The 27888-nt window shown below is 49.3% G+C and overlaps 1 protein-coding gene and 1 long non-coding RNA gene across 2 annotated transcripts; both read right to left on the bottom strand.

The window, feature by feature from the left end:
- Nucleotides 1-6222: 6222 nt before the first annotated feature.
- LOC137602378 (uncharacterized) lies at nucleotides 6223-6757 on the bottom strand. The gene is made up of 3 exons (XR_011037159.1): nucleotides 6689-6757; nucleotides 6546-6597; nucleotides 6223-6429 (listed from the first exon to the last, which is right to left on the bottom strand). It is a non-coding gene; the product is annotated as an uncharacterized lncRNA (long non-coding RNA).
- Nucleotides 6758-22491: 15734 nt separating this feature from the next.
- On the bottom strand, nucleotides 22492-24877 carry LOC137603163 (octapeptide-repeat protein T2-like). Its single transcript, XM_068326403.1, has 3 exons — nucleotides 24623-24877; nucleotides 22800-22878; nucleotides 22492-22748 (listed from the first exon to the last, which is right to left on the bottom strand). Exons 1-3 carry the CDS (start codon nucleotides 24875-24877, stop codon nucleotides 22492-22494), a joined length of 591 nt encoding a protein of 196 aa, XP_068182504.1.
- Nucleotides 24878-27888: the final 3011 nt, after the last annotated feature.

The following is a 27888-nucleotide window of genomic DNA, read 5'->3' as shown; positions in this document are numbered from 1 at the left end:
GATCCGCGACTGAACCCAACTGCACCGCTGCCTGCAGGCGGTGGCGCAACCGGCTAACGTTTGGTTAGCCCAGAGGCGTGTCCTGCTCTGATTGGATAGTGAATAATGATGTCATGAGGAAGGTTTGGAACGCGGAACACATCCAGGTAACGTCTACCTGTGAATGGATCCAGAAGTGGAGACGTCTCCTCATAGGCTCAACACATTTCTTTCTGGAACCGGCGTCGCCGCCCCCTGCTGGAGGTTCTGATGAACCATCCGGGGTCGTTGACCTCTCAGAGCGCCGTTCAGCCGTGATGGACGTCACCTGCGCCGGAGGTGGTGCCGCCGCATCGTGATTACATCTCCATTTAAAGGGCCGGTTCCCCCAAACCTCACCTGGGGAGTCTCTCGGGGGGGCGGGGGGAGGGGGGGTGCCGTTTTAATAACCGCTGCCAGACGCTCCACAGGTTAATGGAATACGGCGCCGGAGCGGCCGGCGTCCCGACTGGCACGACTTTTCTTTTTTTTTTCCAGAAGTCTAAATTAGAATTTAACAGAATAAACGTCAAACTCCTCGATTTGATTTTAATACTTTAAATTTAGGAACTTGAGGCCAAAACCGTGAATCTTCTGAGCACGAATAATTTATCGCGTTAAATTCAGTCTCCAAGCTGGAGACAGCTAACACTAACGCGCCGAGGTAGCGCTCCTGGGGGGGAAATAGTCTCCATTGATTGATTTTACACAACCTGGCTCAGTTTTAAGCTAGCCTGTTAGCGATCCAACCGATCAATCAATAAAGGTGATGTGAAAGTGTTTTTTTTCCCCTCTCAATCAATAATTTAAATCTAAATATTATTCAAATTTTCCTCCGGATAAACGCGCCGGAGTGTTTTTTAAATAAATTCCTCTCTCTAATATCTTTTAACAGATAAACTTTTTGGTCTAATCGCATATTAATGAGGAAGCGTGATCGGAATATTCCCGGTAAAGTTTTGCTAAGTAAACACCGGAACGCCGGGGGATGATGGGAACGTCCTTGTGGCGTTTTTGAAAGAAGACGCTCAAAAACAAACCGTTCCGACTTTGGAACAACCTTCTTCGGATTCCGCCGGGAAACGAGAAAAAAAACAGGTGAAGACGTGAATCTGTGATCCCGACGGGAAAAGCCTCCCCGACATACGTACGTAACCTCCGCTATCGCTACGCTACAGGCTCGTGGCGATCCCCGCCCCCTCTCTCCCCGGGGGACACGCCTCCTCGGTTGGCGTCCAGACTTGTCAGAGCGGATTCTTGTCAAATTAGCCACGTCCCGGATCGGGGTAATTGCTGCCAAAGCGACTCGGGCGATGCAGATTCAAGGGGTCGCCCGTGATGGAGATAACGCCAAATTGGTTTGGAGGGTTTCAGACGTCTCCTCGGCGCAGATAGACGGATCCATCGGCCGCGGATGAGACGGAGATGAAATAAGGTACCGCGAGGGGAATGCTGATGGATCCACCGGCGATGGACTCCTCCTCCCCCCCGCCGCCGCCGCCCGCCTCTCCAGGAGCAAATAATTGTCAGGTATATCTGCGAGATAACAGAGGTGGCCCCCGCAGTTACTGCGCTGCCTCTATTGTTCAACGGCTTCGGCTAAGTAGCCGTTAATCCCGCGAGGCTAATGGCCGGGGGCCGGCGCGGCCGCGGCGTGACCCGACTGGAGATGAGGAGGCGGATCAAACCGGCGCCGCCGGCTGACGCTGATGTCACCTGATTGGCTCAGAGCTGGCGTCTCATTCCAGGAGGGGAGAATTCCCGAGGAATTAAGAGGAGATTCCTCTGGAGGGGGCGCGGTGGCAATTAAAGAAGGGTAATTAACGGGGCTAGCTGGAGAGCGCCCTCTGGGGACGGGGGGGCGTCCAGAGGAAGTGCAGCGCGGCATCAGAAAGTATACACGCCTGCAAGTCAAAACTCAGGGTTCCTTCCTGTCTTTCATTCAAGAATAAATTGAGTTTGTTCACCAGAGGGCAGGGGGCGGGGTCAGAGTTAGCATTAGCTTAGCTCGCACATCACAATGATGCAAGAGACGCAGCATGACAGGCTAAGCTAAATGCTATCTGAGGGGTCTGTTAACTAGCTGCATGCTGGTAGTTATTTAGATAGCTATTGGTTAGCATGGAACCTACGGGTCGGATTAGCTTAAGGCTAACGTGCTTCAGCGTGTTTCAGCTCCACACGCGTGTTTAAATAAAACATGAAGACGTTTTGAATCCTGATCACGTTTGAAACGTTTTAAAAACGAAACGATAAAACTTCTTCCTGCAGGAAGTACCGCACCTCAGGAGGCAGTGCATGCTGGGAAATCCATCTGAAAAAAGGTAAAGGTCGTCAGCGCTGTGAAGTTATTTAGCTAATGAAACAAAGCGGCGCGCTGAACCTTTAGCACGGCGGCGCTAATCCAAACGTTTGTCCGGGGAACGAGCCGCCATCCGTTAAACCAACGAGTCGACGGATGCCAAGATTTCAGAAGCTAATGAAATATTTTGTCATCGCGTACCCCCCCCGCCCCCCCGGGTCGTCCCTTCACACCTTTTTGTCACTTCACTTCCTTTCGCCGGCGCCGCCTCTGCGGGTTTTAACAAGCCTGGAAAATAATTAAAATTCAACCAAATGATGAAACACTTGCAGCGCGGCGTCCTTGAAGGGTCGGCGGGGGCCGGTTGTGAAAGCGGCGAGGGGGGGGGGGAGGCGAGAGCGGAGAAGAATAATGTTAAATTGCTGCTCGCGGCTTAAGGGCCTCTTAAATTGGAAAGGCGGCGGCCTACGGAGACGTGTACCTGTCAAACAAATGCCGCCGATTCCGCTGCTCTTCCTCTCCGGCCCAGTTTGATGCCGGTCGCCGTGGAGACACTCGGGTGTCAGAACGGAGCCAGGGGATTGGCTCGTAGAGGTGTCGCAGCGACGCCGCGGGAATCAAGAGGCGAGCCGGTGATCCGCTCAGAAAACGGTTCTCGGGGGGGGGGGGCGTGGTCAAAGAACGGCGGTTTGTCACATGGGCGGGATCAGTTAAAAAAAGTTTTGAATAAGTTGAGAAACAAACAACGGTGATGCTAACACGCGTAAACAAGACGCATTTCACAGGATGTTAGCGTTAGCTTGAGCCCCCCTGAGTACCTGCCAGCCAATCAGATGGATTGTGGCGTTGTTATGGTACCATCAGCTGACCAGCATCATGTGACCCAGTTTGGTACTGATGTGTGATTGGTTGTCCCGCCGCTGAAGGCCCCGCCCATCGGCCATCACCATTGGTGGGAGGCGAGTGAGGAAACAGGAAGTGTAACTGGAGCAAGCGTGTTCATCCACCGCCGAAGCTAGTCCCTGACAACGGAACCGTTTCCACGGTTTCAGGAATAGTTAATCCGTTCAGATTCATTCATTCATTAGCGTGTAAAGAATCGACCAATGGGAAACGAGCTGCGGACAGGAAGTCAAAGAGAAGCTCGACGTCTATTTGAGAGAAAATAGAAACGGCTTTCAATCCTCCGCCAACTAGACGATCATGTGACTTGTTTGCGCTTAGCCCCGCCCTATATCTTCAAGCCCCACCCCTTCTGATGACGTTCCTGCCGATGGTGTCGGATGTGACATCACCCTCCATCCTCAACCTGTCAGTCTTCGCCGTCACGTCAGGGGCGGGACTTCCTGACTCCTTCGGGGTAATTGATCCGTGGGGTCCCCAGACGCCCCTTGTTAGCATCGATTAGCCGGCGCGCGGCGCTCCCTCTGGAAGTCGCCGTTTTTCCCGTTAATTATTCCGCCGCCCATTCCCGCCTCATGCATCATGCAGCATCGCTCCGACTGACAGCCGCGCCGCGCTAACGTCGTTTTTTTCCAGGGGTAAACGGGGGTGTTTGTTTTAGTCGCCGGCGCTGGGGCAGGAGGTGCAGTTAGCGCGCGGCGTGATGGGAAGCTGAGAGCTGAATTAGCACTAATGGCGGCGGCGGAGACGAGCGAGGGAGGATTTTATGGATGGAGTCGTGTTTCTGCTCGTATTTAAAGGTCTCTCTGAGAGACCCGCTAGCACTCGCCCGTTAGCGTTAGCGCTAGGCCGTGGTGTTCTGGCACGACGCGGCTCAGGATATTAGCGGCGATTAAAAACCCCCCAGTGATTAAAACGGTGACATGAAAGCTGTGAAGACGAGAAGCTGCTGTTAGCACAGCGTTAGCGACGGCTCAGGTGTGCCACACTTTTAATTTGAAGTGTTGCGCGTCAGAACCCGTTGTTGCCCCGGTTCTTTTGCGGGTGTGACCCACGTGGCGTTTCCTGGGGGCCCTCAGGGGCCCTCAAGGGCCCTCAAGGGCCCTCAAGGGCCCCACGCGTCAGGGAAACATCAAGAGGCGTCAGAAATTAGCATCAAGGTAATTTTACACTTACAGGTGAGGTCAGAAGGTGTGAGAGCGGTTTGACTCGTCATCAGTCGTCGTCGCCGCCTGTCTTCACGCTCGTCGTGTGATTGGTCCTCTGGCGACGCCCGTCTGTCCTCCTTCATGCTCCTTTGTTTGTTTGTTTGTTTGTTGTTTGCTAATGAGACTTTTTTGACACCTGAGCCAACTCTGTGGTCACGCGCACGTGCACACACACACACACACACACACACACACACGCACACACGCACACACACACACACACACACACACACACACACACACACACACACACACACACACACACACACACACACACGTCCCCCTTGTGTGCAATTACCTCTTTACTGTTTACCTCACTCTGCGCGCTGGATGTTTTTGATGGTTGCAGGTAAACAAACACACACACACACACAGACACACACACTCACACAGACACACACACACACACACACACACAGACACACACACACACAGACACACACACACACACACACACACACACACCTCAGCTGTTTAACGACAGCTATGCAGATAACCCTTCTCATGTGAAGTGACGGACCACAACTTCCCACAATGCAACTGCACGGGTTGTTAGAGAACACACTCGCCGCCTGTCAGAACACTCAGCTGGCGTCACGCTCTTCCTCCTCTTCCTCCTCTTCCTCTCTGAGAAACAACAGCGGCAGATGGAGGAAAGAAAAGAGAGAGAATTCCCAGAATGCTCCTCTGCTGGTAATTGTGGTTGTTGGGTTGTGGCGTCCCCGGTGGCTCCTCCCCCTGGTGAAGTGCTCTCGTGCAGCAAGCTGAGTGATGAGCTCGCCGCCGCCGCAGATGGAGGCGTGCACAAGAGGGGCGACGGCGAGCGGGTTTAGTGCCTCTGATTACCGCGGTGCCTTCAGGGACCCGCCGTCCTTCTGGGCAGGACGGTGCGTCGCCGCGTGGGGGAGGGGGTCAGGGTGGGCGTGGCGTGGAGGTGATGCTCCTCCTGCTCAGCTCCACGTTTGATTCCAGCTTCAGAAACTTCAGAAAGACGTTTAGAAACAGATCTCAGCCGCTTGGTTTTCACCGAATGTTGAGTTTGATGTTTGCTGGAGCGAAGAAGAGTTTCATGAACTGAAACACGCTGAAACATGCTGAAACACGCTGAAACATGCTAAAACACGCTGAAATACACTGAAACACACTGAAACACGCTGAAACACACTGAAACATGCTAAAACACGCTGAAACACACTGAAACATGCTGAAACACGCTGAAACACACTGAAACATGCTGAAACACGCTGAAACACGCTGAAACACACTGAAACACGCTGAAACACGCTGAAACACGCTGAAACACGCTGAAACACGCTGAAACACACTGAAACACGCTGAAACACGCTGAAACACACTGAAACATGCTGAAACACGCTGAAACACGCTGAAACACGCTGAAACACGCTGAAACACGCTGAAACACGCTGAAACACGCTGAAACACACTGAAACATGCTGAAACACGCTGAAACACACTGAAACATGCTGAAACATGCTAAAACACACTGAAACATGCTAAAACACGCTGAAACACACATAAAACCGTTGTGGAGAGGCGGTCTTTGAACCGCCACCGGACAAACAGACGACATTAGTTGAGGTATTACATTTTTTGTAATGGAATGATTAACGGTTATTTGTGTACAATGACTTATGACCTTTGTGTTTTCAGGTATACCCACACCTCTACACACACACACACACACACACACACACGGGGTCTGAAGGGCTGATCATTTATCGTCACGTGATGGCCATCGATGTTGGACATGTACGTGTGAATGATGTAATTTGGTTTGATGTGGGTTCAACTTTTGGACTTTGTTCCGTCCGACCAGATAATTTAACGGTGGAGCTGGACTGAGACAAACCAGAGCAGACGGTCACGGAGGAGCAACAGACATCTGCCCCACGGGGGCGTGGCAGGGCGGAGTCATGCAGTCACCTGGTTGGTGGATGAGATGGTTTGGCCTGTTCAGTCAGCAACACACCTGAGATCCTTCAGTACACAATAAAAACACACAAACACAATAAAAACACACAGAAATACACTAAAACACAAATCAAAATATACAAATACACAAAAGACAAACAAAAACACAACAAAGTGGTCACCTGATCGGTGGATGAGGAACAGCTGGAGGAGCTCAGCAACACGCCTGAGATCCTTCAGTACACACAAAATACACAAAATACACAAAAACTCATCAGAAAAACATCATAAACACAAAAAATACACAAAATACACAAAAACACACCTTCCCTCCATCTTTCGTCCGTCTGGTGGAGGAAACCTGAGCCTCCGGTGGCGACGACGGCGGATCAACCTGCAGCTCACGCTGGAGCCCCTTCCTTCCAGAAATGAATTCAGTGATTTAAAGGAACACAAACGGCGCCTATCGACCCCGGGGGGGGGGGTAGTGGGGGGGGCAGATATAACGGGAGGGGGTCAGACATTTTCGGGCGGGGGGGTCAGATATGATGGGGGGGTTCCAGGTATGATGGGGGTGAGTCAGATATAATGGGGGGTCAGATATGATGGGGGGGTCAGATATGGTGGGGGGGGTCAGATATGATGGGGGGGTCAGATATGATGGGGGGGTCAGATATGATGGGGGGGGTCAGACATTTTGGGGTGGGGGGGTCAGATACGGTGGGGGGGTCAGACAGTGATGCAGTGGGAGCCGGCGGCGCCCTGACCCCAGTCAGGAGCCACACACTCGTCCCCGGCGCACAAAGAGCGCCTAATTGCTGCAGCTGATTGGCTCCTGATACAATCATGGCGGTCAGTGAAGGTCATTAGGCTGGGATTCATCTTACGGACGCGCCGAACCCCGCCCCCCTTCGGTCCGGGCGGCGTCCTAACAAGCTCGCCATGAGCTCTTTTGTCAGGGAGAAAATCCCCGATAAGGTGAGTGTGTGTGTTTCAGCGTGTTGTCGGCGCTTATCTCACACACACCGATCGATACGAGAGAGCGAACAACTTCCTGCGCCCTGAAGGGGCGGGGGGGGGGGTTAATCTGGGAGGTCAACGCCACGGATGGTGAGCAGGAAGTGGATCCTCAGATAACGGTCTCTTCTTCTGTGGTTGTTAAAGACGTGCAACCGGACGCTCGTTTGAGGCCACGGGAAAAACAAAGACTTGAGCGTTGGAGATTCCTGTTTTTTAATCTGCACTTGAACGCATCACCGTTCCAGATGGTGGGATTGGATCAGCTGAGTTAGCACGTCGCTAACGTCACAGCGGTCTGACATACACAGAAGCTAACGTGGATATGCGGCGGCTACGCTAACGGGGTTTGGTTTCATTAGATTTATGTAGGAAACGCGATGAAAGGCGGGGCTGAGAGCATGTGGGCAGAACGGAGGCGGAGCCACAAACAGGAAATCAGCGACGACGGGGAAAAAATGATGGATTTAATTCCAGGTGTAATTTTTTAAAAACTTGAAATTTCACGAACCGTTTTTCATAAAGTTTTGCCAACTTCATTTCACGAATGATTGTAATTTATTTTTTAAATTTCTATTCCGACTCTAAAATAAATGTGATTCTTCAGACGGGAAACTTTCTTAGAGCGCTGCCTCCTTTGTTTCTGTCGTTATGTAAGTTCCTCCAACAGACCAGCGACGTGTGTGTGTGTGTGTGTGTGTGTGTGTGTGTGTGTGTGTGTGTGTGTGTGTGTGTGTGTGTGACTAGCGTGCGTTAGCGTTAGCGGCGCGGCGGCTCCGGCTGCTGGCGGCTCTTCAGTACATTAAAGCCCTCCAGCCGTCCATTAGCGCGCCGCCGTCCTGTTGAAGAGCTGGAGGTGGGAGTTGTGCATTAGCTGAAAGCTAACACGAATAGTATAGATGTGTAGAATTTAACCCCTGACCTCCGTTAGCACGCCCACGCTGCTCGGCGGCGCGGGAGCCGCCGCAGCCATCCCGGCGCGCTGGGGAGGGAACGCGGAGTAATCAAAACAAATGAGTCAGCGCGGCGCGGAACGCGGCGCCGTGAGCGGAATGCTAACGACGACTAATATTAGCATAACCTAATACGCTTGTTGATCAAGGGTAAACTTTTGGGGGAGGACGTGTTAGGTAGAGAATAAACAGAAGCAGCTGCCGCCGCCGCTCCGCTGGCCTTGGGAGGGGGGCGGGGGATGCAGAGGCCATCTTAATGTGGGCCGCCGCCGCCGCCGCACGCATGGCAGGCAATCTGTCGCCTCCACACACGCTAACGACTGCAGCGTTTCTGCAGACGCTCCAATTAAACGGAGCGGTTTGAGCGGCGTCCGTGTTTATTTTCCAGAAACATCCTTCGTCTTCGTTCTTCCCGGTGTTTTCCCCGGTGATTAACGGCACGGAATTCCTCCGCCGCCGCCGCGGGTTTACAAGGCCGTCGCCGCGGACCCGCCGCTCGCACCTTAAATATTATATGAAGGCTTAAGTAACTATTGTTGTTCTTTTGCCTGTCAACTATTCATGCGTCTACGTGTGGTGCATCATGGGACGCCGGCGCGGGAGGAAACGCTGTTTTGCAGTGCATTTTGGGGGAAGTAGAAGCAAAACACTGCAGAAATAAAGAGTTTACCCTCGCTCCCACATTCAAGGGAAGGTTGTTAATGAAACATTCAAAACGTTACAACTTTATGTAAACGTTTTAAAAGGTAACATGTTTAAAAAGTTCCTCTCTACGTCGATGACTCCCTGGCGTGACATCAACATGGAACCAGAGAACGACCAATCAGATTCCGTTCCCAGAAACATCCTATTTTCCAGGAAGTGGCTGCCAAACTGCTTCCTGTTTGTGCGTGCAATGCATGCTGGTCGTAAATAAATCACTTCCTGTTTGAGATGGGCGGGTCCTAAAACAAACGCCTGCTTTAATCCATGTCATTAGATGTACTGTTAGAGGTGTGGTTATCGCGGGTTTAGGGGGCGGTTTCTTGCAGCTCTTCATCCAATCAGCAGCAGCAGAGCCTCTATAGCCCCGCCCCCCCTCCATGAGCATGAAAAATACCCCCCCACCAAATCTCCATGAGCCACGGCGCCGCCTGGGAGGGTGTCATAAGTCAAGCTGAGCCGGCGGCGCATGAATACCAAACGCCCTAATTGATTACCTAATTTATGCAGAAACCAGCAGTTTTTAATTATCGTTATTTATTGGCCAAATGTTTGCGGAGGCGGGGCTGATTCATGGCGCCGCGGCGGGCCGGGGGTCAGACCGGTGGACCCAGTTTATAACGCTGACAGGAAAATTATCCCAGCGCCACTTCATCATCGTCACCGTCGCCGCCGCCGAGGACCAGAAGCCCCTCCCAGGAGCCGCCGCCGAGGTCCGACCGCATCCGACCGCATCCGACCGCATCCGACCACCACTTTTATCCACACTACTGGTTCCGTTAGCGTGTTATCAGCTGGACCGTTATCACAGCTGTGATCCGGCTCAGGCGTGACTCGTCTTCAAACGTCTCGTCTTCATCACGCCGGCGGGAAACCTGTCAGGAGGAGAGGAAATCCTGTCGTCAACGGGATCTGATCCCAGATCTCCGACGGAGTATTATGGTCTGTATTTATCGTCTGCGAGGCAATAAAACACAGGAGGCCTCATCCATCAGACGCCACCGCGTCCGGATACGACTCCTGGATCGCTGATGATCGAAACCATATTCCCACCATGATGCCCCCCTTTAAGAAGGGGGTCATGTGACCGAGGGGGGTTTTCAAAATAAAGTTACAATACAGCCCTACTGGGTTTGATTATTATGGGTTGTTTTAATGTCCTGTACTTGTTTCTGGTCAGTCTGAGGGAATACTTTACTGTTTACAGTAGTAACGACATTACTGTAGTATTTACAGTAGTAACGACATTACTGTAGTATTTACAGTAGTAACGACATTACTGTAGTATTTACAGTAGTAACGACATTACTGTAGTATTTACAGTAGTAACGACATTACTGTAGTATTTACAGTAGTAACGACATTACTGTAGTATTTACAGTAGTAACGACATTACTGTAGTATTTACAGTAGTAACGACATTACTGTAGTATTTACAGTAGTAACGACATTACTGTAGTATTTACAGTAGTAACGACATTACTGTAGTATTTACAGTAGTAATGACATTACTGTAGTATTTACAGTAGTAACGACATTACTGTAGTATTTACAGTAGTAACGACATGACTGTAGTATTTACAGTAGTAACGACATTACTGTAGTATTTACAGTAGTAACGACATTCAAATGACCTCAGATGGAGATTATTGATTGAAATTTAATAAATAATGACTCACAAATAATTCAACTTACGAACAGTTCAACTTACAAACAACCTCTGGGAACCAGTCGTGTTTGTAGGTTGAGGACTTCCTGTATATTATTTTTCCAAAGGACACATCCCGACGTTGTCTTCCTAACACATGATTGGACAGAGATGACATCACATGACCCGACGCCGTCCTGATTGGCTGTTGTCCTGATGACAGGTAGGATGTTTTTACAGTGTAGAACCCGGTTGGGGGTTTCTGTGCCAGCGAATCCAGCTCCGGTAACAAACAGTGACACGCGAATGGACCCAGGGGGGCGGGGCCATGTTTATTTCAGGCAAACGGAGGAGCCGGGGGAGCTGGGTAACGACCGCCTTGTGTCGCCGCGCTGCCCCGCGCGGTAAATGCAGAATTCTTGTAGCGGCATTAAAGTTGTAGTGGGGGCGGTGAGCGACGGCGGGGGGGGGGGTGAGCCTCAGGGATCCTCCACACAACAGGAAGATCCCTAAACCCCCGCCGCTGCGCCGGGATCATGAGATGGATCTGAGGGAGGCAGCGGGAATGGAACGCAGAGAGAATCCCATCGGGGGGGTCTCGCTGCTCATCATCATCTTTGTCATTTCAGAAAAGCCGGGGGGGGGGAGCTCAAGACCCCTGACCTCTGACCCCCACCCCGGTTGGGAGGGATTGCTCCTGGAGTCCGGCCGCCACTTTCAATTTGAAGCTTCGCTTTTCGGCTTCCAGGAACGCCGCACTGCATCTCGATCGTCAAACTCCTCGTCGCCATGGAGATCAACTATAGCAGCCTTTGAGCTAGCAGCTAAAGATGCTAACCCGAAATCTAGCACCAAACCTAAATGAAGTGGGCGTGGCCAGCGATGGTTCTGGAGCAGGACGGAATTTTTATTATTATATCAAAAAATTGTTCTAACATTGACTTTTTTTCTCAGAAAATACAACAAACTGTGATGTGGGACGAATCGCGTGTAGATCCAGGTGCTAATCCCATCAGATTACGATGAATTAGAGTTTATTTACAAGCGCTGCTAGTTAATTCGTGACTATATGACAACCAATCAGTAGAATGAGGCCGGTGTCGTCATGACAACGGAATTCTAAAAACGACTTTAGAATTATTATCAAATAATTCTAAATAATTTAATTCTATTAAATGCCAGATAATTAAAAAAAAATTTAAATAAGATTTGAATGGAAATTTCAGAAATAAATGATCAAATTTGTCATTACATGAATTTGTATTTGAGCTTTTGATTTGTATATTTTTTTGTAATTTTTGTGATAAAAATTTTATTTAAAACAATTCTTTTTTTTTTTTTCTTGCCAAATCTGAAACTTTTTGCATGGAAAATTATTGCATCCATCAAATTTTTCAGAAAAAAAAATCAATTTTATGACGTAGAAGATTAAAAATGACAGGCTGAGTGAATCAAACACTCTCGGCTTTAAAGGGTTAAAAAGTATTGTTGTATTTTTTTAAATTGCGACGTCGTTATCGTGTTTCTCACTCGGCGGCGGCGGACTCGGATCAGGAAACAGGTAGTCGTCGTGCTTCCATCCAGATGAAACAGAAACGGGGAGCGCTTGATTTTAATTTGGGTGATCTTACACGTTTGATGATGGAGCGACGCCGTGAAACAAAAGGAGGCACCGCCCCCCCCCGAGGGACGGGCGACACCAATTAGCTTCCAAAACGGTGGGAATCAGGGGACCAGTAGGAGACCAGGAAATTAAATTAAACATCCCTGAACATATGCCGACAGGCGTCGCCTTCAAAGCGGCGGGCGACGCCCACTCCAGGCGCCGCAAATACAAATAAACACAAATAAACACAAACCTAGCCTCCGATCGGTGACGTCACACACATGCCTCAACCCCCCCATTCTAACTGGTCTGGTTCATCATTGTCTAGTCTAGCCTAGCCTAGCCTAGCATGTCCAGTTTGCTGTGATGTAGGACGTAGGAGTTGTTTCGTCCAATCACGCGCCAGGTTTTCTGTTCACACAGACTTGGATCAGGACGTGTCCGTTTAAAGGAGTCTTTGCGGGTTAGCATTTGCTAACTTTCGAGATCTGGAGGCTAATTATGAGACAGAATAAAGACGCGTCGTTAGCCTTCGTAGCATTCATCATTGTGTTTGTCACTTAGCAGAGGGATAAAGGCTCGCGCTAATAGCCTGACCAGGATGGACTTGCTAATTAGCTAATGGCCTCTCCTTCCTGTGGGCCATTAGCTAGCAGCTGCTATCACTCTTTAGCGTTACGTAAACCCTCTGATCGCTATCAGCCGCTAATGGCCTCTGAAAACTCATTCAATCACATTTACCCACAATGAAGGACGCGCTAATGCTAACGGGTGCACCGCCGCCGCTTGTTCCGCCGCATCACGGCGCTTTGATCTGCCGTTCGATACGCCGCTGGATGTAGCGCCGCTTGGGTCGGGCCGTCGTCATTAGCGATGGAAGGTCCGAGCTGTATCGATCGGGATGGAAGCCGTCGCCGCGGCTCATCGTTAGCGCTTCAGAGACAAACAGCTAACGGACATCAAGACGGTGCGTTCAGGGGCCGTGGGAGAAGAGAGTGTTACAGACAGGAAGCAGGAAGCAAAGGAGGAGACGGAGGATGTTTCTTACAGGCAGACTCCTCCCCTAATAGACAGGCTCCTCCTCTAATGGTGAAACTCCTCCAGCCTCCGCCTTTCTCTCATCGTGCCCCTCCCCCTACGGCGTTTCAGACACCCTCATTAGGTGTGAACCAGCAGTTCTTCCCTGACGTTATGGATGGAGGGGGAGGGGCTAATTAGCTCCCGCTAACGGCAGCGACTGTCGCCCCGACAGACGGATGAGGGACGTGATGCTCGCTGCTTTCTGCTGAGCTCAGCGGTTCTGAGCGATCGCCGGCTGATCAATGGACGCCGTAAACAAACAATACTTCAGGTTTATAGGCCGTCACGCCCACCGGATCAATCCAGGAAGCGGGGACGCCATGTTCACCTGCGTCTCGACGGTGACGGATCATCAGGAGGCGTCGGCAGAAATGTTAGATGGAGAGATTATCGGGAAACAAAGCGGCGTGGACATGGGGGCGGAGCCTAAAGAGGTGGGAGGAGCAAAACGTGCAACACAAGGCCTTTGAAATATAACAGGAAATAACCAATAAAACCTTTCTCCATCATCATCCTCACAGATGGGCGGAGCCTGCTCCTCAGGTGTGCTTAAGTTGAGTCAGCCAATCAGAAGCCGGCGTTCATCGATCACTTGGGGCAACTTCCTGTTTTTGTTCTGTGGAATGTTTGTGTCTAAATTAGCATCGTATGCTAAATAAAGCTAAATGATGAACAGCTGACTGATGGGGGGGGACGCCTGGGAATCCCCCCCTTCTTCAGAGGCGTTCAATGTGACTCCAGAGAAACAGAAAATCTGGCGCCAAACGGCGAAGACAAAGAATGCAAATGAGTAATTAGTTGACTAACGGGCCCCAAACATCGGCCCTGAAGCCACGGCGCCGCATCCATTACCAGGATTAGCATACGCATCGTCGTGGAGACGGATTCGCCCCTCGCCGCCGCCATCGTCCTCAAACGTCTCAGAGCGAATGAGAGAGCGCCGTGCTAACGGGAGGAAGAGGAGGGGCGGGAAGGGTCCCACATCCTGCCCAGTGCGACCATCAGACGCTTCCGGGGGGATGGGGGTGGGGGGACGCGGCTTTATCAACCCCAGCAGAGGACAAATATCAATTAGCCTAAATGAACGAATCAGATGCCACTACACTGTAAAAACAACATGCTAACAATGCTAACAACGCTAGTCTGTTAGTGCATACATTATGATGTACTTTACATCTGCTCCAATGTCGATTGTGAGAGGCTAAGAAACGATTATACTTTTAATAAAGTATGATAAAGTATAATGAAGTACTGTATAATGTAGTAATGTAAAGTATAATTAAGTACAGTGAAGTTAATGAAGAATAATTACATGTAATGAAAGTATGGTGAAGTATAATGAAGTATTTTAGAGTATAATAAAGTATGATGAAGTACAATAAAGTATAATAAAGTATGAGGTATAATAAAATATAATGAAGTATGAGGAAGTATAATGAAGTATAATATAGCATGAAGTATAATACAATATGATGAAGTGTAATGAAGTATGATGAAGTACAATAAAAAATAATAAAGTATGATGAAGTATAATAAAGTATAATAAAGTATAATGAAGTATAATAAAGTATAATGAAGTATAATGAAGTATAATGAAGTACAGTGAAGTTAACGAAGAATAATTACATGTAATGAAAGTATGGTGAAGTATAATGAAGTATATTGGAGTATAATAAAGTATGATGAAGTACAATAAAGTATAAAAAAGTATGAGGTATAATAAAATATAATGAAGTATGATGAAGTATAATTAAGTACAATGAAGTGTGGTGAGACCAGCGATGTTTTTTGGTCTAGAGACAGTGTCACTGAGGAAAAGACAGGAGACAGAGCTGGAGGTAGCAGAGATGAAGATGCTGAGGTTCTCTCTGGGAGTGACCAGGATGGATAGGATCAGGAATGAGTACATCAGAGGGACAGCACATGTTAGAGGTTCTGGAGATAAAGTCAGAGAGGCCAGACTGAGATGGTTTGGACATGTCCAGAGGAGAGATAGTGAATATATTGGTAGAAGGATGCTGAGTTTTGAACTGCCAGGCAGGAGGCCTAGAGGAAGACCAAAGAGGAGGTTTATGGATGTAGTGAAAGAGGACATGAAGGTAGTTGGTGTGAGAGAAGAGGATGAGAAGACAGGGTTAGATGGAGGACACTGATTGGCTGTGGAGACCCCTGAAGGGGAACGCCCAAAGGAAAAGAAGAAGTATTATATAGCACGAAGTATAATAAAATATGATGAAGTGTAATAAAGTATGATGAAGTACAATAAAGTACAATAAAATATAATAAAGTATGATGAAGTATACTAAAGTATAATGAAGTATGATGAAGTATAATAAAGTATAATAAAGTATAATAAAGTATAATAAAGTATAATAAAGTATAATAAAGTATAATAAAATATAATAAAATATAATGAAGTATAATGGAGTACAATGAAGTATAATGAAGTATAATGAAGTATGATAAAGTAATTTGTGGCTGCAGCTGAACGTACTGGGGACGGACGAGGGTCCGCTGTAAGAAGTTCTCCATGGTGGACGGTAAACAAGCACCAATCGAGACGGATCACATGTTCACGCTAATGTCGTTAACCTAGCGGCTAACGTGAGTATTTTGTCTTCAAATCTGGACACATGGATGATACCGTACAAAATCTGGACTCGTTTTTGAAATGTCTCCAGAAACATGTCACCTGACAGGCGCTACTCGGATCAGTTCAGAGTAAACAAGTTGCATTGTGGGTAAAGTTCTTTTCTGGCACCGCAGTGGGATGACCTTTGACCCAGGACTCTTTAGGTTCTACTTTAGTTTGCTTGTCGCCGCGACGACAAACAGCTGGCCGGGCTGCAGTTAGCGTCTCCATGGTTACGAGCCGTCGCCCCCCCCAGCTGGCGGGCGCTAACGATGCCGCTGATTTGTCGCCCGGCCTCGGCAGCCGTGTAAGGTGACGGCGAGGCGTGGGGCCCGTGTAGGTGGCGGCGCCGGACGGCTGGTGATAATTAGTCTCCGTGGCGACGGCGATGACGGCGCACACATGTTCGGGCTGTCACAGGTGTATTCTGGGAGATGAGGTTCGGTGACAGCCATGACAGCACCATCTGGACCTGTCCACATCACGGGACGGCGGCGCCCAGATGACAGGCTGCAAGCAGCGCCGCGAGCCTCACGTGTGTGTGTGTGTGTGTGTGTGTGTGTGTGTGTGTGTGTGTGTGTGTGTGTGTGTGTGTGTGTGTGTGTGTGTGTGTGTGTGTGTATTAGGTGGGCTCTTGGATCTATTTCATTCTCAGAGTCTATATTTGGCGCTGCAGAACGGATTCAAGCTGTTTTCAGACACGTGTTTCCAGACTTATCCGTGTGTGTGTGTGTGTGTGTGTGTGTGTGTGTGTGTGTGTGTGTGTGTGTGTGTGTGTGTGTACTGTACATACAGTACTAGTGTGTGTGTGTGTGTGTGTGTGTGTGTGTGTGTACTGTACATACAGTACTAGTGTGTGTGTGTGTGTGTGTGTGTGTGTGTGTGTACTGTACATACAGTACTAGTGTGTGTGTGTGTGTGTGTGTGTACTGTACATACAGTACTAGTGTGTGTGTGTGTTTGTGTACTGTACATACAGTACTAGTGTGTGTGTGTGTGTGTGTACTGTACATACAGTACTAGTGTGTGTGTGTGTGTGTGTGTGTACTGTACATACAGTACTAGTGTGTGTGTGTGTGTGTGTGTGTGTACTGTACATACAGTACTAGTGTGTGTGTGTGTGTGTGTACTGTACATACAGTACTAGTGTGTGTGTGTGTGTGTGTGTACTGTACATACAGTACTAGTGTGTGTGTGTGTGTGTGTACTGTACATACAGTACTAGTGTGTGTGTGTGTGTGTGTGTGTGTGTGTGTGTGTGTGCTGTACATACAGTACTAGTGTGTGTGTGTGTGTGCTGTACATACAGTACTAGTGTGTGTGTGTGTGCTGTACATACAGTACTAGTGTGTGTGTGTGTGCTGTACATACAGTACTAGTGTGTGTGTGTGTGCTGTACATACAGTACTAGTGTGTGTGTGTGTGCTGTACATACAGTACTAGTGTGTGTGTGTACTGTACATACAGTACTAGTGTGTGTGTGTGTGTGTACTGTACATACAGTACTAGTGTGTGTGTGTGTGTGTGCTGTACATACAGTACTAGTGTGTGTGTGTGTACTGTACATACAGTACTAGTGTGTGTGTGTGTGCTGTACATACAGTACTAGTGTGTGTGTGTGTGTACTGTACATACAGTACTAGTGTGTGTGTACTGTACATACAGTACTAGTGTGTGTGTGTGTGTACTGTACATACAGTACTAGTGTGTGTGTGTGTGTGTACTGTACATACAGTACTAGTGTGTGTGTGTGTGTGTACTGTACATACAGTACTAGTGTGTGTGTGTGTGTGTACTGTACATACAGTACTAGTGTGTGTGTACTGTACATACAGTACTAGTGTGTGTGTACTGTACATACAGTACTAGTGTGTGTGTGTGTGTACTGTACATACAGTACTAGTGTGTGTGTGTGTGTGTACTGTACATACAGTACTAGTGTGTGTGTGTGTGTGTACTGTACATACAGTACTAGTGTGTGTGTGTGTGTGTACTGTACATACAGTACTAGTGTGTGTGTGTGTGTGTACTGTACATACAGTACTAGTGTGTGTGTGTGTGCTGTACATACAGTACTAGTGTGTGTGTGTACTGTACATACAGTACTAGTGTGTGTGTGTGTACTGTACATACAGTACTAGTGTGTGTGTGTGTACTGTACATACAGTACTAGTGTGTGTGTGTACTGTACATACAGTACTAGTGTGTGTGTACTGTACATACAGTACTAGTGTGTGTGTGTGTGTACTGTACATACAGTACTAGTGTGTGTGTGTGTGCTGTACATACAGTACTAGTGTGTGTGTGTGTACTGTACATACAGTACTAGTGTGTGTGTGTGTACTGTACATACAGTACTAGTGTGTGTGTGTGTGTACTGTACATACAGTACTAGTGTGTGTGTGTGTGTACTGTACATACAGTACTAGTGTGTGTGTGTGTGTACTGTACATACAGTACTAGTGTGTGTGTGTGTGTACTGTACATACAGTACTAGTGTGTGTGTGTGTACTGTACATACAGTACTAGTGTGTGTGTGTGTACTGTACATACAGTACTAGTGTGTGTGTGTGTACTGTACATACAGTACTAGTGTGTGTGTGTGTACTGTACATACAGTACTAGTGTGTGTGTGTGTACTGTACATACAGTACTAGTGTGTGTGTGTGTACTGTACATACAGTACTAGTGTGTGTGTACTGTACATACAGTACTAGTGTGTGTGTACTGTACATACAGTACTAGTGTGTGTGTGTGTACTGTACATACAGTACTTGTGTGTGTACTGTACATATAGTACTAGTGTGTGTGTAGCATCTAACGATCGCTCGAAGACTCCTTCCACTTCTACTCTGTATTAATGGCGTGAACTGCTTCCCAATGCATTATGGGTCAGCAGGTGAAGCTCCGCCTCCAGAGAGGGAGGAACCTCTGAGGCTTCCAGACCAGTAGCATTAGCTTCTAGTTAGCCATTAGCCATGAAAACGATACGACCGACTGCAAGCATTGCTGGGTGGGTTTGGCCCCCAGGGGGGCTCCTGATTGGTCGGTTCCTCTGGCTCAAGTGATGACATCACACTGCTCTCTACTGCCCCCGGTGGTTGAATCAGCTCAAAGCGTTTTAATCTATGAAGAATGAATGAAACCTGACAGAATAATAAAAGTAAAGAACATTGGCAGCTCCTGCAGCGCCACCATCAGGACGCCGTCTGCAACAACGTGTCAGAAGCAGATGGAATTATGGGAGTTTGATTTAATTAAAGACGCCTCCTTCAGAACGGAACCCGCTTCAGATGATTCCTGCTCTTTGTTCCTGCAGGATGGATGATGGACGTGACGGCGAGTGTGTGTGAGATGAAACAGCAGAGCAGATGAAACACTGTGTGTGTGTGTGTGTGTGTGTGTGTGTGTGTGTGTGTGTGTGTGTGTGTGTGTGTGTGTGTGTGTGTGTGTGGAGATGTTGCCCGTTACACCGAGCCTCCCCTTGGGCTGGTAGCTCTGGAAGCCCTCTGGAAGCTTACTTCACTCACATACATGCAGATCAAACGGCTCATTGATCTCTGTAACACACACACACACACACACACACACACACACACACACACCAGCACTAATTCCGTCATCACCTCCGTTCTTCTCCCCCAGTAGGTGTGAACTCGGAGCCGTATGCTAATGATCGGCTACGTCGTTGTAAAACTTTTTTTCACCAAGAAATGGAAGGAGTTGTGTTCGTAAAGCTGCTCTCTGATTGGCTGACGCAGCAGGAGGCTAATTAAAGCTTCGCTAATCTGTTTTTAATCACCACTAGGGGGCAGAAATGATCCACAGTGGCGCGGGGGGAGGAGGCGTCTGGCGAGTTTTGCCTGTTTGCAGACGACTCTGTCCTGTTTGTGCCACTTTTGTTTGCGTGTAAATGTCGTGCACATACGTGTGCGAGGCGCTGACTCGGCAGGAACCGAACCGCTGGAACACGGGAATAAAATCACGTTTAGCGCCTTCGAGCTAGCAGATAACTTTCAGTCTGACAACTGGCAGCAGCTCGATGAAGAAGAGAGGAAGTAGAGGAGATAAACAGGCACACACACACACACACACACACACACACACACACACACACACACACACACACACACACACACACACACACACACACGCACACGCACACGCACACGCACACACACACACACACACACACTTTTTCTTTTATTTCTAATAAGAACCTGGCTTGTAATTAAAATCCCTCTGGGTGCAATAAAGAAGCAGCAGATGAAACAACAACACGCTTCCTCTTTTCCTCATACAATTAACCCGCCTGTTGTCACGGCAGCAATCAGGCGACGCCCACGCAAACATGTGAAGAACACGCCGCCAGCTCCTGGGAGCTAACGGTCCAGCGGGGCTAAGCTAACCACACTAGCTAACTTCTCTGTACTTGTCAAACTGGTCCAGGATCAGTTTCTAGTCATCAACATGGAAGGAATTGGATTAGCTAAGCCCCGCCCACTTTTGGAGGAGGCGGATCCAGAATTTGATTCTTGATTTTTATCATTTTTTCCATGCATATCATCTTATTGGTCGACGTGTAACCGCGGTGACAGTACACTATTTGTGTTTTCTTTTTTAAAGTTTTCTTTTTATAATTTGATTTCAAATTTCAAATTTTTTTTTTAAATTTTACTTTAATTTTGATTGAAGATTTTTTTTTTAGAATTTAAAAAAAGTTTGCATTTCTTCTGAAATCACTAAGCTTCTTTTCGATCGTCGCTGACGTCTCAGGTCGTATCGATCGGCAGCTTTTTGGTTTCAGATTTAACGACGCGGCGGCGGCGATGCCCCGCTTTGCTCCGCTCCACTTTTTTAATTCTACTTCCTGTTTGGCGGCGCGTGAACGAAGCCGATCACTTTTATTCTCACACGCCAGGAGAAAAGTTGTGAGGCAAACTTTATTAATAACTTGACAGCGAGACGCGAGCATCAGTCTGTGCAGACGGGGATTAGAACCAACGGCCCACATCGCTGTCTGGTGTGGAACCGCCCCCCCTTCACCGCCGCTGCCTGCTGGGGCGCACCTGAGCGTCAGGTGATCTCATCAGACATCCGCGTTTGCTCGTTTCTTTTGTCATACACAGCAGGAAGTGACTTCCGCCTTTTATCCAACGCCCTCCCCCCCATCGTGGCGTGGCGTCCCCTCCTCCACACGAGCTTCCTGTGTGGCCCCCGGCTGCAGCATCGCTTCTCCACTTCCTCTCTTTGATGAAGAGGAAGTGGATCAGCTAACACAACCATAGCGTGACCCTCCCCTCCCCAAACAAGACCCCCCCCCACACACACACACACTATGACTCCCTAATCCTCTGATTCGTTCTGGGTTTTTCACGCGGGCAGTGAAGTACTCACACTGACACATCAAAGGTACACACACACACACACACACACACACACACACACACACACACACACACACACACACACACACACACACACACACGTGTGTGTGATGAACTGGACAAATGGAGTAAACAGGAACGTCCTTATATGGACTGACAGGTTGCTATGGAGATGCCAGAAAACTTAACATTTGTTTTGTAGTGGATAATCACCCCCCCGCCCGCATGCCCCGCCCCCCAGCAGCAGATCACGATCAAGCCGATGACCTTCCAGCGTTGGTTTGTTCGCCCCTCGTTATCTCTCTCCATCGTACTGACGGGGGGGGGGGGGGATGAAGGATGCAGCAGTGCATTGTGGGAACTTGAACTTTGAGTGTCTTCAGCTCTGGAGTGTTTACGGACCAAAGGGTCGGAACGCCGGATGATAACAGAGGTAAACGACGCCCGGAAGTTGCTCCGCCCCCAAGAGTTAACGTGACCTCTGACCCCCGGAAGTCCTTCTGCTACACGCCGTTTATTTATTTTGATGATTATTCATTGTTTTTGTTGTTTCTTTATTAATAATTGTTGATTTTATTCTTATTGTTATTGTTGTTCTTATTATAATTATTAATATTATTTTTATTATCGTTGTTGTTGTTTGTTGGATTTTTAAATTTAAGGAAAGTTAAAATGACAGTTTTAGGACAGAAGCTGAAGTAAACAAACAAACAAACAAACAACATATAGCATCAATGTCTGTCGTTTGGATGATGGACGGCTGAGAGAAAAAAGCAATCAGCATCTGTGTGTGTGTGTGTGTGTGTGTGTGTGTGTGTGTGTGTGTGTGTGTGTGTGTGTGTGTGTGTGTGTGTGTGTGTGTGTGTGTGTGTTACTGACCGACCGGCGGACCGACACAGGTATCATAACCTGATCTCAAAATTTGGTTCACAGGAAGAAGAAAAAGAACCAATCAGATCGTGGTTCTGATCAATAAACCCGATCCACAGCATTTGATTGGTCAAGACTTTGGGGGCGGGGCAGTAATGCAAATGACCGCCGCTCTGCTCCTTCATTATTCACACTGGCTGAATAATCAGATTACAGCTGATGAAGACTCTGAATTATTCAGGAGGCGGTGATTGGCCCCGGGGCCGCCGCCGCCGCGGGGGCCGAGGTGGGAAACAGGCCCCCTGGGGCGGGGGGGAGGGGCTGTCTTCACTCTCCGCCTCCTGTGGCGCTCCTCGCTCTTCCTCATCCTTTTCTTTCTCATCACCGTTTTCCGGTTTGGCAGCGAGGAGTCTGATGGCGAGGGATCCGCCTCCGGGGGGGCAGGGGCAGTTACCGGAGGACGGCATGGAATTGATGGCGCCGCGTGGGGCTGTGATTGACAGGCGTGAGTTATATAACCGCCCTACAAACACACACTCACACAAGTAGCCCCGCCCCCTCAGCAGGGGCCTGACCCCGCCCGCGGCGGCGTGATGAACAGCTGGAGGTTCAACCACTTCCTGTCGCTCAGAAGCAGGAATCAACTCATCAATACGGATTTAAAGGAGGCAGGAAGCGGCGCGGCGGCGGGTGAACGATGTCGCCGCCCGACAGTTTGATGCCGGCGTCACAAATAAATAATCAAACGGCGCTCAGGGGGACTGAGCGGCGGCGGCGCTCGGATGAACACGGAGGAGAAACACTCCAGTCTATCACAGACTCCCCGGTAAACACTGACGTGTGTGTGTGTGTGTGTGGTTAGCTTAGCGCTGAGCGCACACACACACACACACACACACCTCCTGGGTAAATATGATGAGTCGTGAATGTTCAAACACCCCGACAGCAAAACCAGAGCAGGAGACATCAAAGCCGAGAACAGGTTCCAGTGCGAGAACCAATCAGCACCCAGATCGGAACAGAAGAGCCAATCAGCAAAAAGACATTACAGCTGAGTCGAGGTTCCAGTCTGAGACCGATGCAGGAGAACCAATCAGCAACAAGATGTGAGCAGGAGAACCAATCAGCAACAAGATGTGAGCAGGAGAACCAATCAGCAACAAGATGTGAGCAGGAGAACCAATCAGCAACAAGACATCAAAGTCACGTTCATCATCATCTTCATCGTCACCTGAGGGACGTCGGACGAGCGCCAACGAATGGAACGTGGAGACGTTTGCTTTCAAAGTCTGATTGTTAATCGAAGAACACACACACACACACACACACACACACACACACACACACACACACACACACACACACACACACACACACACGCCTCCAGCTGATCCAACATCACATTGTGTGAGAGTCAAACTGAACGCATTGCATGCTGGGAAATGAAGCGACTAACGTGCGGTGCCACAGATCCGTTCATCACGCAGGTTCCACGCAGCTCGTCCAAGACAAACACGAGTATGAAGAACTTAAATTACCCACGTGCCCCGGGGGCGTCCGCCGTCACATGGAAATAAAGTTTCGTGACAGTGAGGGTTGTCACGGCGACGCAGGACGTCTTCATCACATGACGCAACACGGAAAACATCTCCTTCGGTTCCAGCGGACGCAAAGGAAACCAGAGCTGGGATGGTGCTGATGGGGGAGGCGTCGTCATGACGACAGGATAACAAACAGGGAGGATGCTGATTAGATCCAGAAGGAGGAAGAGGTCGGAAACCAGACAGGAAGTTTGAAATGAAACAGGAAGTGAATCAGTTTTGAAACTTCCTTCTTTCTTGATGCTGACTTCCTTCCTCAGAAACAGAAACAGGAAGTCAGGCGTTTGCTTCCTCTTCCTCGTCGGAGGTGACGGCGTCCGATCGAAGGTGTTCCCCTCCCGCTGACGTTTCTAATAAAAAGCTCACAACCTCAAATTAAAGCGAGACGAAAACTTTTCATCGTGCCGGGCGAGACGAAGGCGCCGCGGCGTTTCCGAGACGACGCGTCGAACTGGAAAATGTGTCTCAGATGGAAAAATCTGATGTTAATTATTGGTGAAATAAATCCGTCGTCACGGCGACACGCGTCGCACGGCGAGGACAGAAAATCATTCCACCGTTGAGAGAAGCTTTAATTCTGTTTCTGGGACTCCAGCAGGGAGGAAAGGCTTCCAGCCAATCAGAGGCTGGTGGGCGTGTCACATGGTTGATCACACCTGATCAGAGCTGATTGGTTTACAGGTCGATCAAATGTGAAAACACAAACTTTTGTTTTGTTCCGGTGAAAACATTTCATTTGATTCTGGTTTGTAATAAAATTTACTTCCTTGTCCACAGAAATGAGTTTGAGTCTCATTCCTTTCTCATCTCCTCGTTTCCTCCTCTCGTCTCCTCGTTTCCTCCTCTCGTCTCCTCGTTTCCTCCTCTCGTCTCCTCGTTTCCTCCTCTCATCTCCTCGTTTCCTCCTCTCATCTCCTCGTTTCCTCCTCTCATCTCCTCGTTTCCTCTTCCTCCCTGACTCCGTTCTGATCCAGCGGTGTTCCTCTTCCTGTTGTCCTTGTTGGTGGCAGCAGTTCATTTTCACAGCACAATAACCGACACTAACCGACACTAACCGACACTAACCGACACTAACTGACACTAACCGACATGCAGCAGAAAGTGGAACTAACGTCTGTTTTAACTGGATTACTTTCCAAACGGCTGAATGTCGTCTGGATCCAGTGTGTGTGTGTGTGTGTGTGTGTGTGTGTGTGTGTGTGTGTGTGTGTGTGTGTGTGTGTGTGTGTGTGTGTGTGTGTGTGTCTCTACAAACTGATTTTTCACAGAGAGAAAGTATAAAATCCATTAAGAAGTAAATAAGTTTTTTTTTCCGTGCCCCCCCGAGCAGACAGCCGTGCCTAAACCCGTTGCCGGGACAACCCCCCCCCTGTTAATCTCCTAATAAGATTATAAAAGTGAAATTTGTTTGTACAACAGTGCAGGATAATTACACAACTCCTCTCGTGGCGCCGCCCTGGAGGCTGGAATCTACCCCAAACAGAGTCAGGACTCCAGGACGATTCCAGGACGATTCCAGGACGATTCCAGGACGATTCCAGGACGATTCCAGGACGATTCCAGGACGATTCCAGGACTCCAGGACGATTCCAGGACGATTCCAGGACGATTCCAGGACTCCGGGACGATTCCAGGATGATTCCATTATGGATTCCAGAGTTCATTCCTGATCGATCTCGGTGAACGTTCCTCTCCTCCATGAACCTTTACTTCCCTCCTCTCATTTCCTCTTCTCATTTCCTCTTCTCATTTCCTCTTCTCATTTCCTCTTCTCATTTCCTCCTGCCATCTCTTTCTCCTTGTATCTCTTCCTCCTCATTTCCATCTTGTTTGTATTTCTCTTTTCTTCCAGCTTCTTCATTTATTTCTGTTCTGGATCAGTAGAACCTTTAACCCTTTCCTCTTCATCTCCTGTACCCTCATTGGACTCACTCTTGCTCCGCCCACCAGACCTTCGTCTGACTCCGTCCTGTAACAGTTGTTAGTTCATACCCGGCTCTGGTTTCCTCCTTCAACCAAACGTTTCCTCTGACTCCGCCCCCCCATCCCCCCCACGACGTACGCACACAGAACAACGGCTGTTATTTGAATTGCAGAACTGACTCCTGACGTCTCCTGGGCAGCGAGGCGGCGCCGGGTTCAGAGTGTCTCACTTCACATCAGAAGACGGAGCGATTTCACAAATGGAGCCGCGTCCTTGAATAATAACAGCATCAATATTCAACGCCTCCATTACGGCGGCGAGGCCGAGCAGCGGCGGCATCTGGAGTGGAAGCTACTCATGGGAACAAAAAGCCTCACGTGTGAAACGCAGGAGGCGGAGCCAAGACGGACGCCGCATGTTTGATTCATGACGGCGAATACGAGCAGGAGGCGGCGAGGAGCGGTGGGAATCTCCTGATGGCGTGGAGGTCGTCACGCCCACAGGAATGGAATAATCTAAAGGAGAACCGGGATTGGCTCGGTAACCCCCTCCCTAATGCCCATCCACCGGCGACGCCCCCCAGGCGTCAGGCGGGATTGGGGTCACGTTCTTCCTGTTCTTCAGACTAAATGAGGCGCCGCTTGTAAGCGAGCCGTTGACACTCACTGCTGTCCCACAATGCATTGCTCAAAGGAACCGTAAGAATCGAGGTCGACCCTGTCACCCCGTGACCCCATGACCCGTCACTTTGTCCTCGCCCTCAGACGCTACTCAGAGTGGATTTCCTCCGCTGGGAAACGACTCATCAATGGAGCGCTAACCTGGCTAAGCTGGTCTAGGCTAGGCTAGGCTAAGCTACTAGCAGGTGCTTGAACGCTTCTGTAGCTCCTCCCACTACAGAAACGATGCTAACCAACTCCACAGCTGCTCATAGCAATCGTTGATAGGTGTGGTCATGTGACGTAAGCGAGGAACGGGATGTTTGTCGCGTTACGTTCGTTATCGTTTCAGCTAACGCTAGCATGAATCAGACACGCCCAGGTTCTTCAGGGACGACCAGACCACAAACAGAACCGACCAATCATATCCTCCGCTGACATAAACAATCTCTTATCAAGCCCCGCCTCCCACATTTCATCCCAACCTATCCCAACAACCTGTTCACCCACCTGACGGGTGGAGGTGTAGGGGGCGTGGCCTAGAAGGCGCTCTCTGATTGGCTGTCGTCAGTCATGTGGCCTGTTGCTTCTCAGCTCTTGTTTTGATGCTCCTGGGTCGTCCCCGCCTGCAGGTGAGACGTGGGGGCCACGCCCCCTTCTCGGCACCCTCAGCGTCACGCGGTGCGTTTGTGGAGCGTGGGATATTCCAGCGCCGCGTTTCTGTTTCACCTCCAGCCTCACAAATTATTCATGTGGCGTCACGTCAAGGAGCTGCTGCAGCATCTGCCTGCGGGGACAGAGTGTGTGTGTGTGTGTGTGTGTGTGTGTGTGTGTGTGTGTGTGTGTGTGTGTGTGTGTGTGTGTGTGTGTGTGTGTGGTAATTCCCTCTCCAAATCAAAGTCCCTGACAGCTGCCTTAATGCCGGCTGCCTCTCAGGTGATGAAGGGCCCGCTGCTCGTCGCCACGGATACCTCCATCACTGCCGCCCCCCCTCAGCCCCACCAGCCCCCCCCCTCCCCCGGTGATGCTGAATCAATCACGGCGTCCGCTCGCCGCTCTGTATCCGTGACACCAGCATGTATAATTAAAGTTTACTCCCATGGACCCCAACCCCCCTGAATCGGCCCCGCCCCCCCCGAACACAAACAGGATGTTGTTGTTTACCAGCTCGCCCCCCCAACCCCTTGTCGTTTCACTCTCAGCTGATCGGAATCTGGTTTCGTGTCCAGTCAGCTGACCCGGTGAGGCGCTAACCTCAGGGTTAGCACGAAGCTAATTCCCCATCAGTGGTTGCCGTGGTAACTGAACCAGAATTACATTGAACTGGATTAAACGAGTCAAGGTCAGTTTTTTTCTTAACCTGTTGCACCTGAGAGGAAAAGGAGGCGGAGCTACCGTCACAGCCCAGCCCCCTCAGGGCGGGGCCAACCATTGATGATCGATTGG

Source organism: Antennarius striatus, chromosome 10 (assembly GCF_040054535.1).
Source record: "Antennarius striatus isolate MH-2024 chromosome 10, ASM4005453v1, whole genome shotgun sequence".
Lineage (NCBI taxonomy): Eukaryota > Metazoa > Chordata > Actinopteri > Lophiiformes > Antennariidae > Antennarius > Antennarius striatus.
This window is presented reverse-complemented; position numbering and strand designations above follow the sequence as displayed.

Bases quoted from the DNA above. Each gene is read 5' to 3' on its own strand.
- LOC137603163 (XM_068326403.1), bottom strand. From the start codon at position 24,877: ATGAACTGCTGCCACCAACAAGGACAACAGGAAGAGGAACACCGCTGG. The intron at 22,879-24,622 runs GTAAATTTTATT...TCTGAGCGACAG, and splicing joins TCATTTCTGTGGACAAGGAA to GAAGTGGTTGAACCTCCAGC. The intron at 22,749-22,799 runs GTGAGTGTGTGT...TGTCAATCACAG, and splicing joins GAGGGGGCGGGGCTACTTGT to CCCCACGCGGCGCCATCAAT.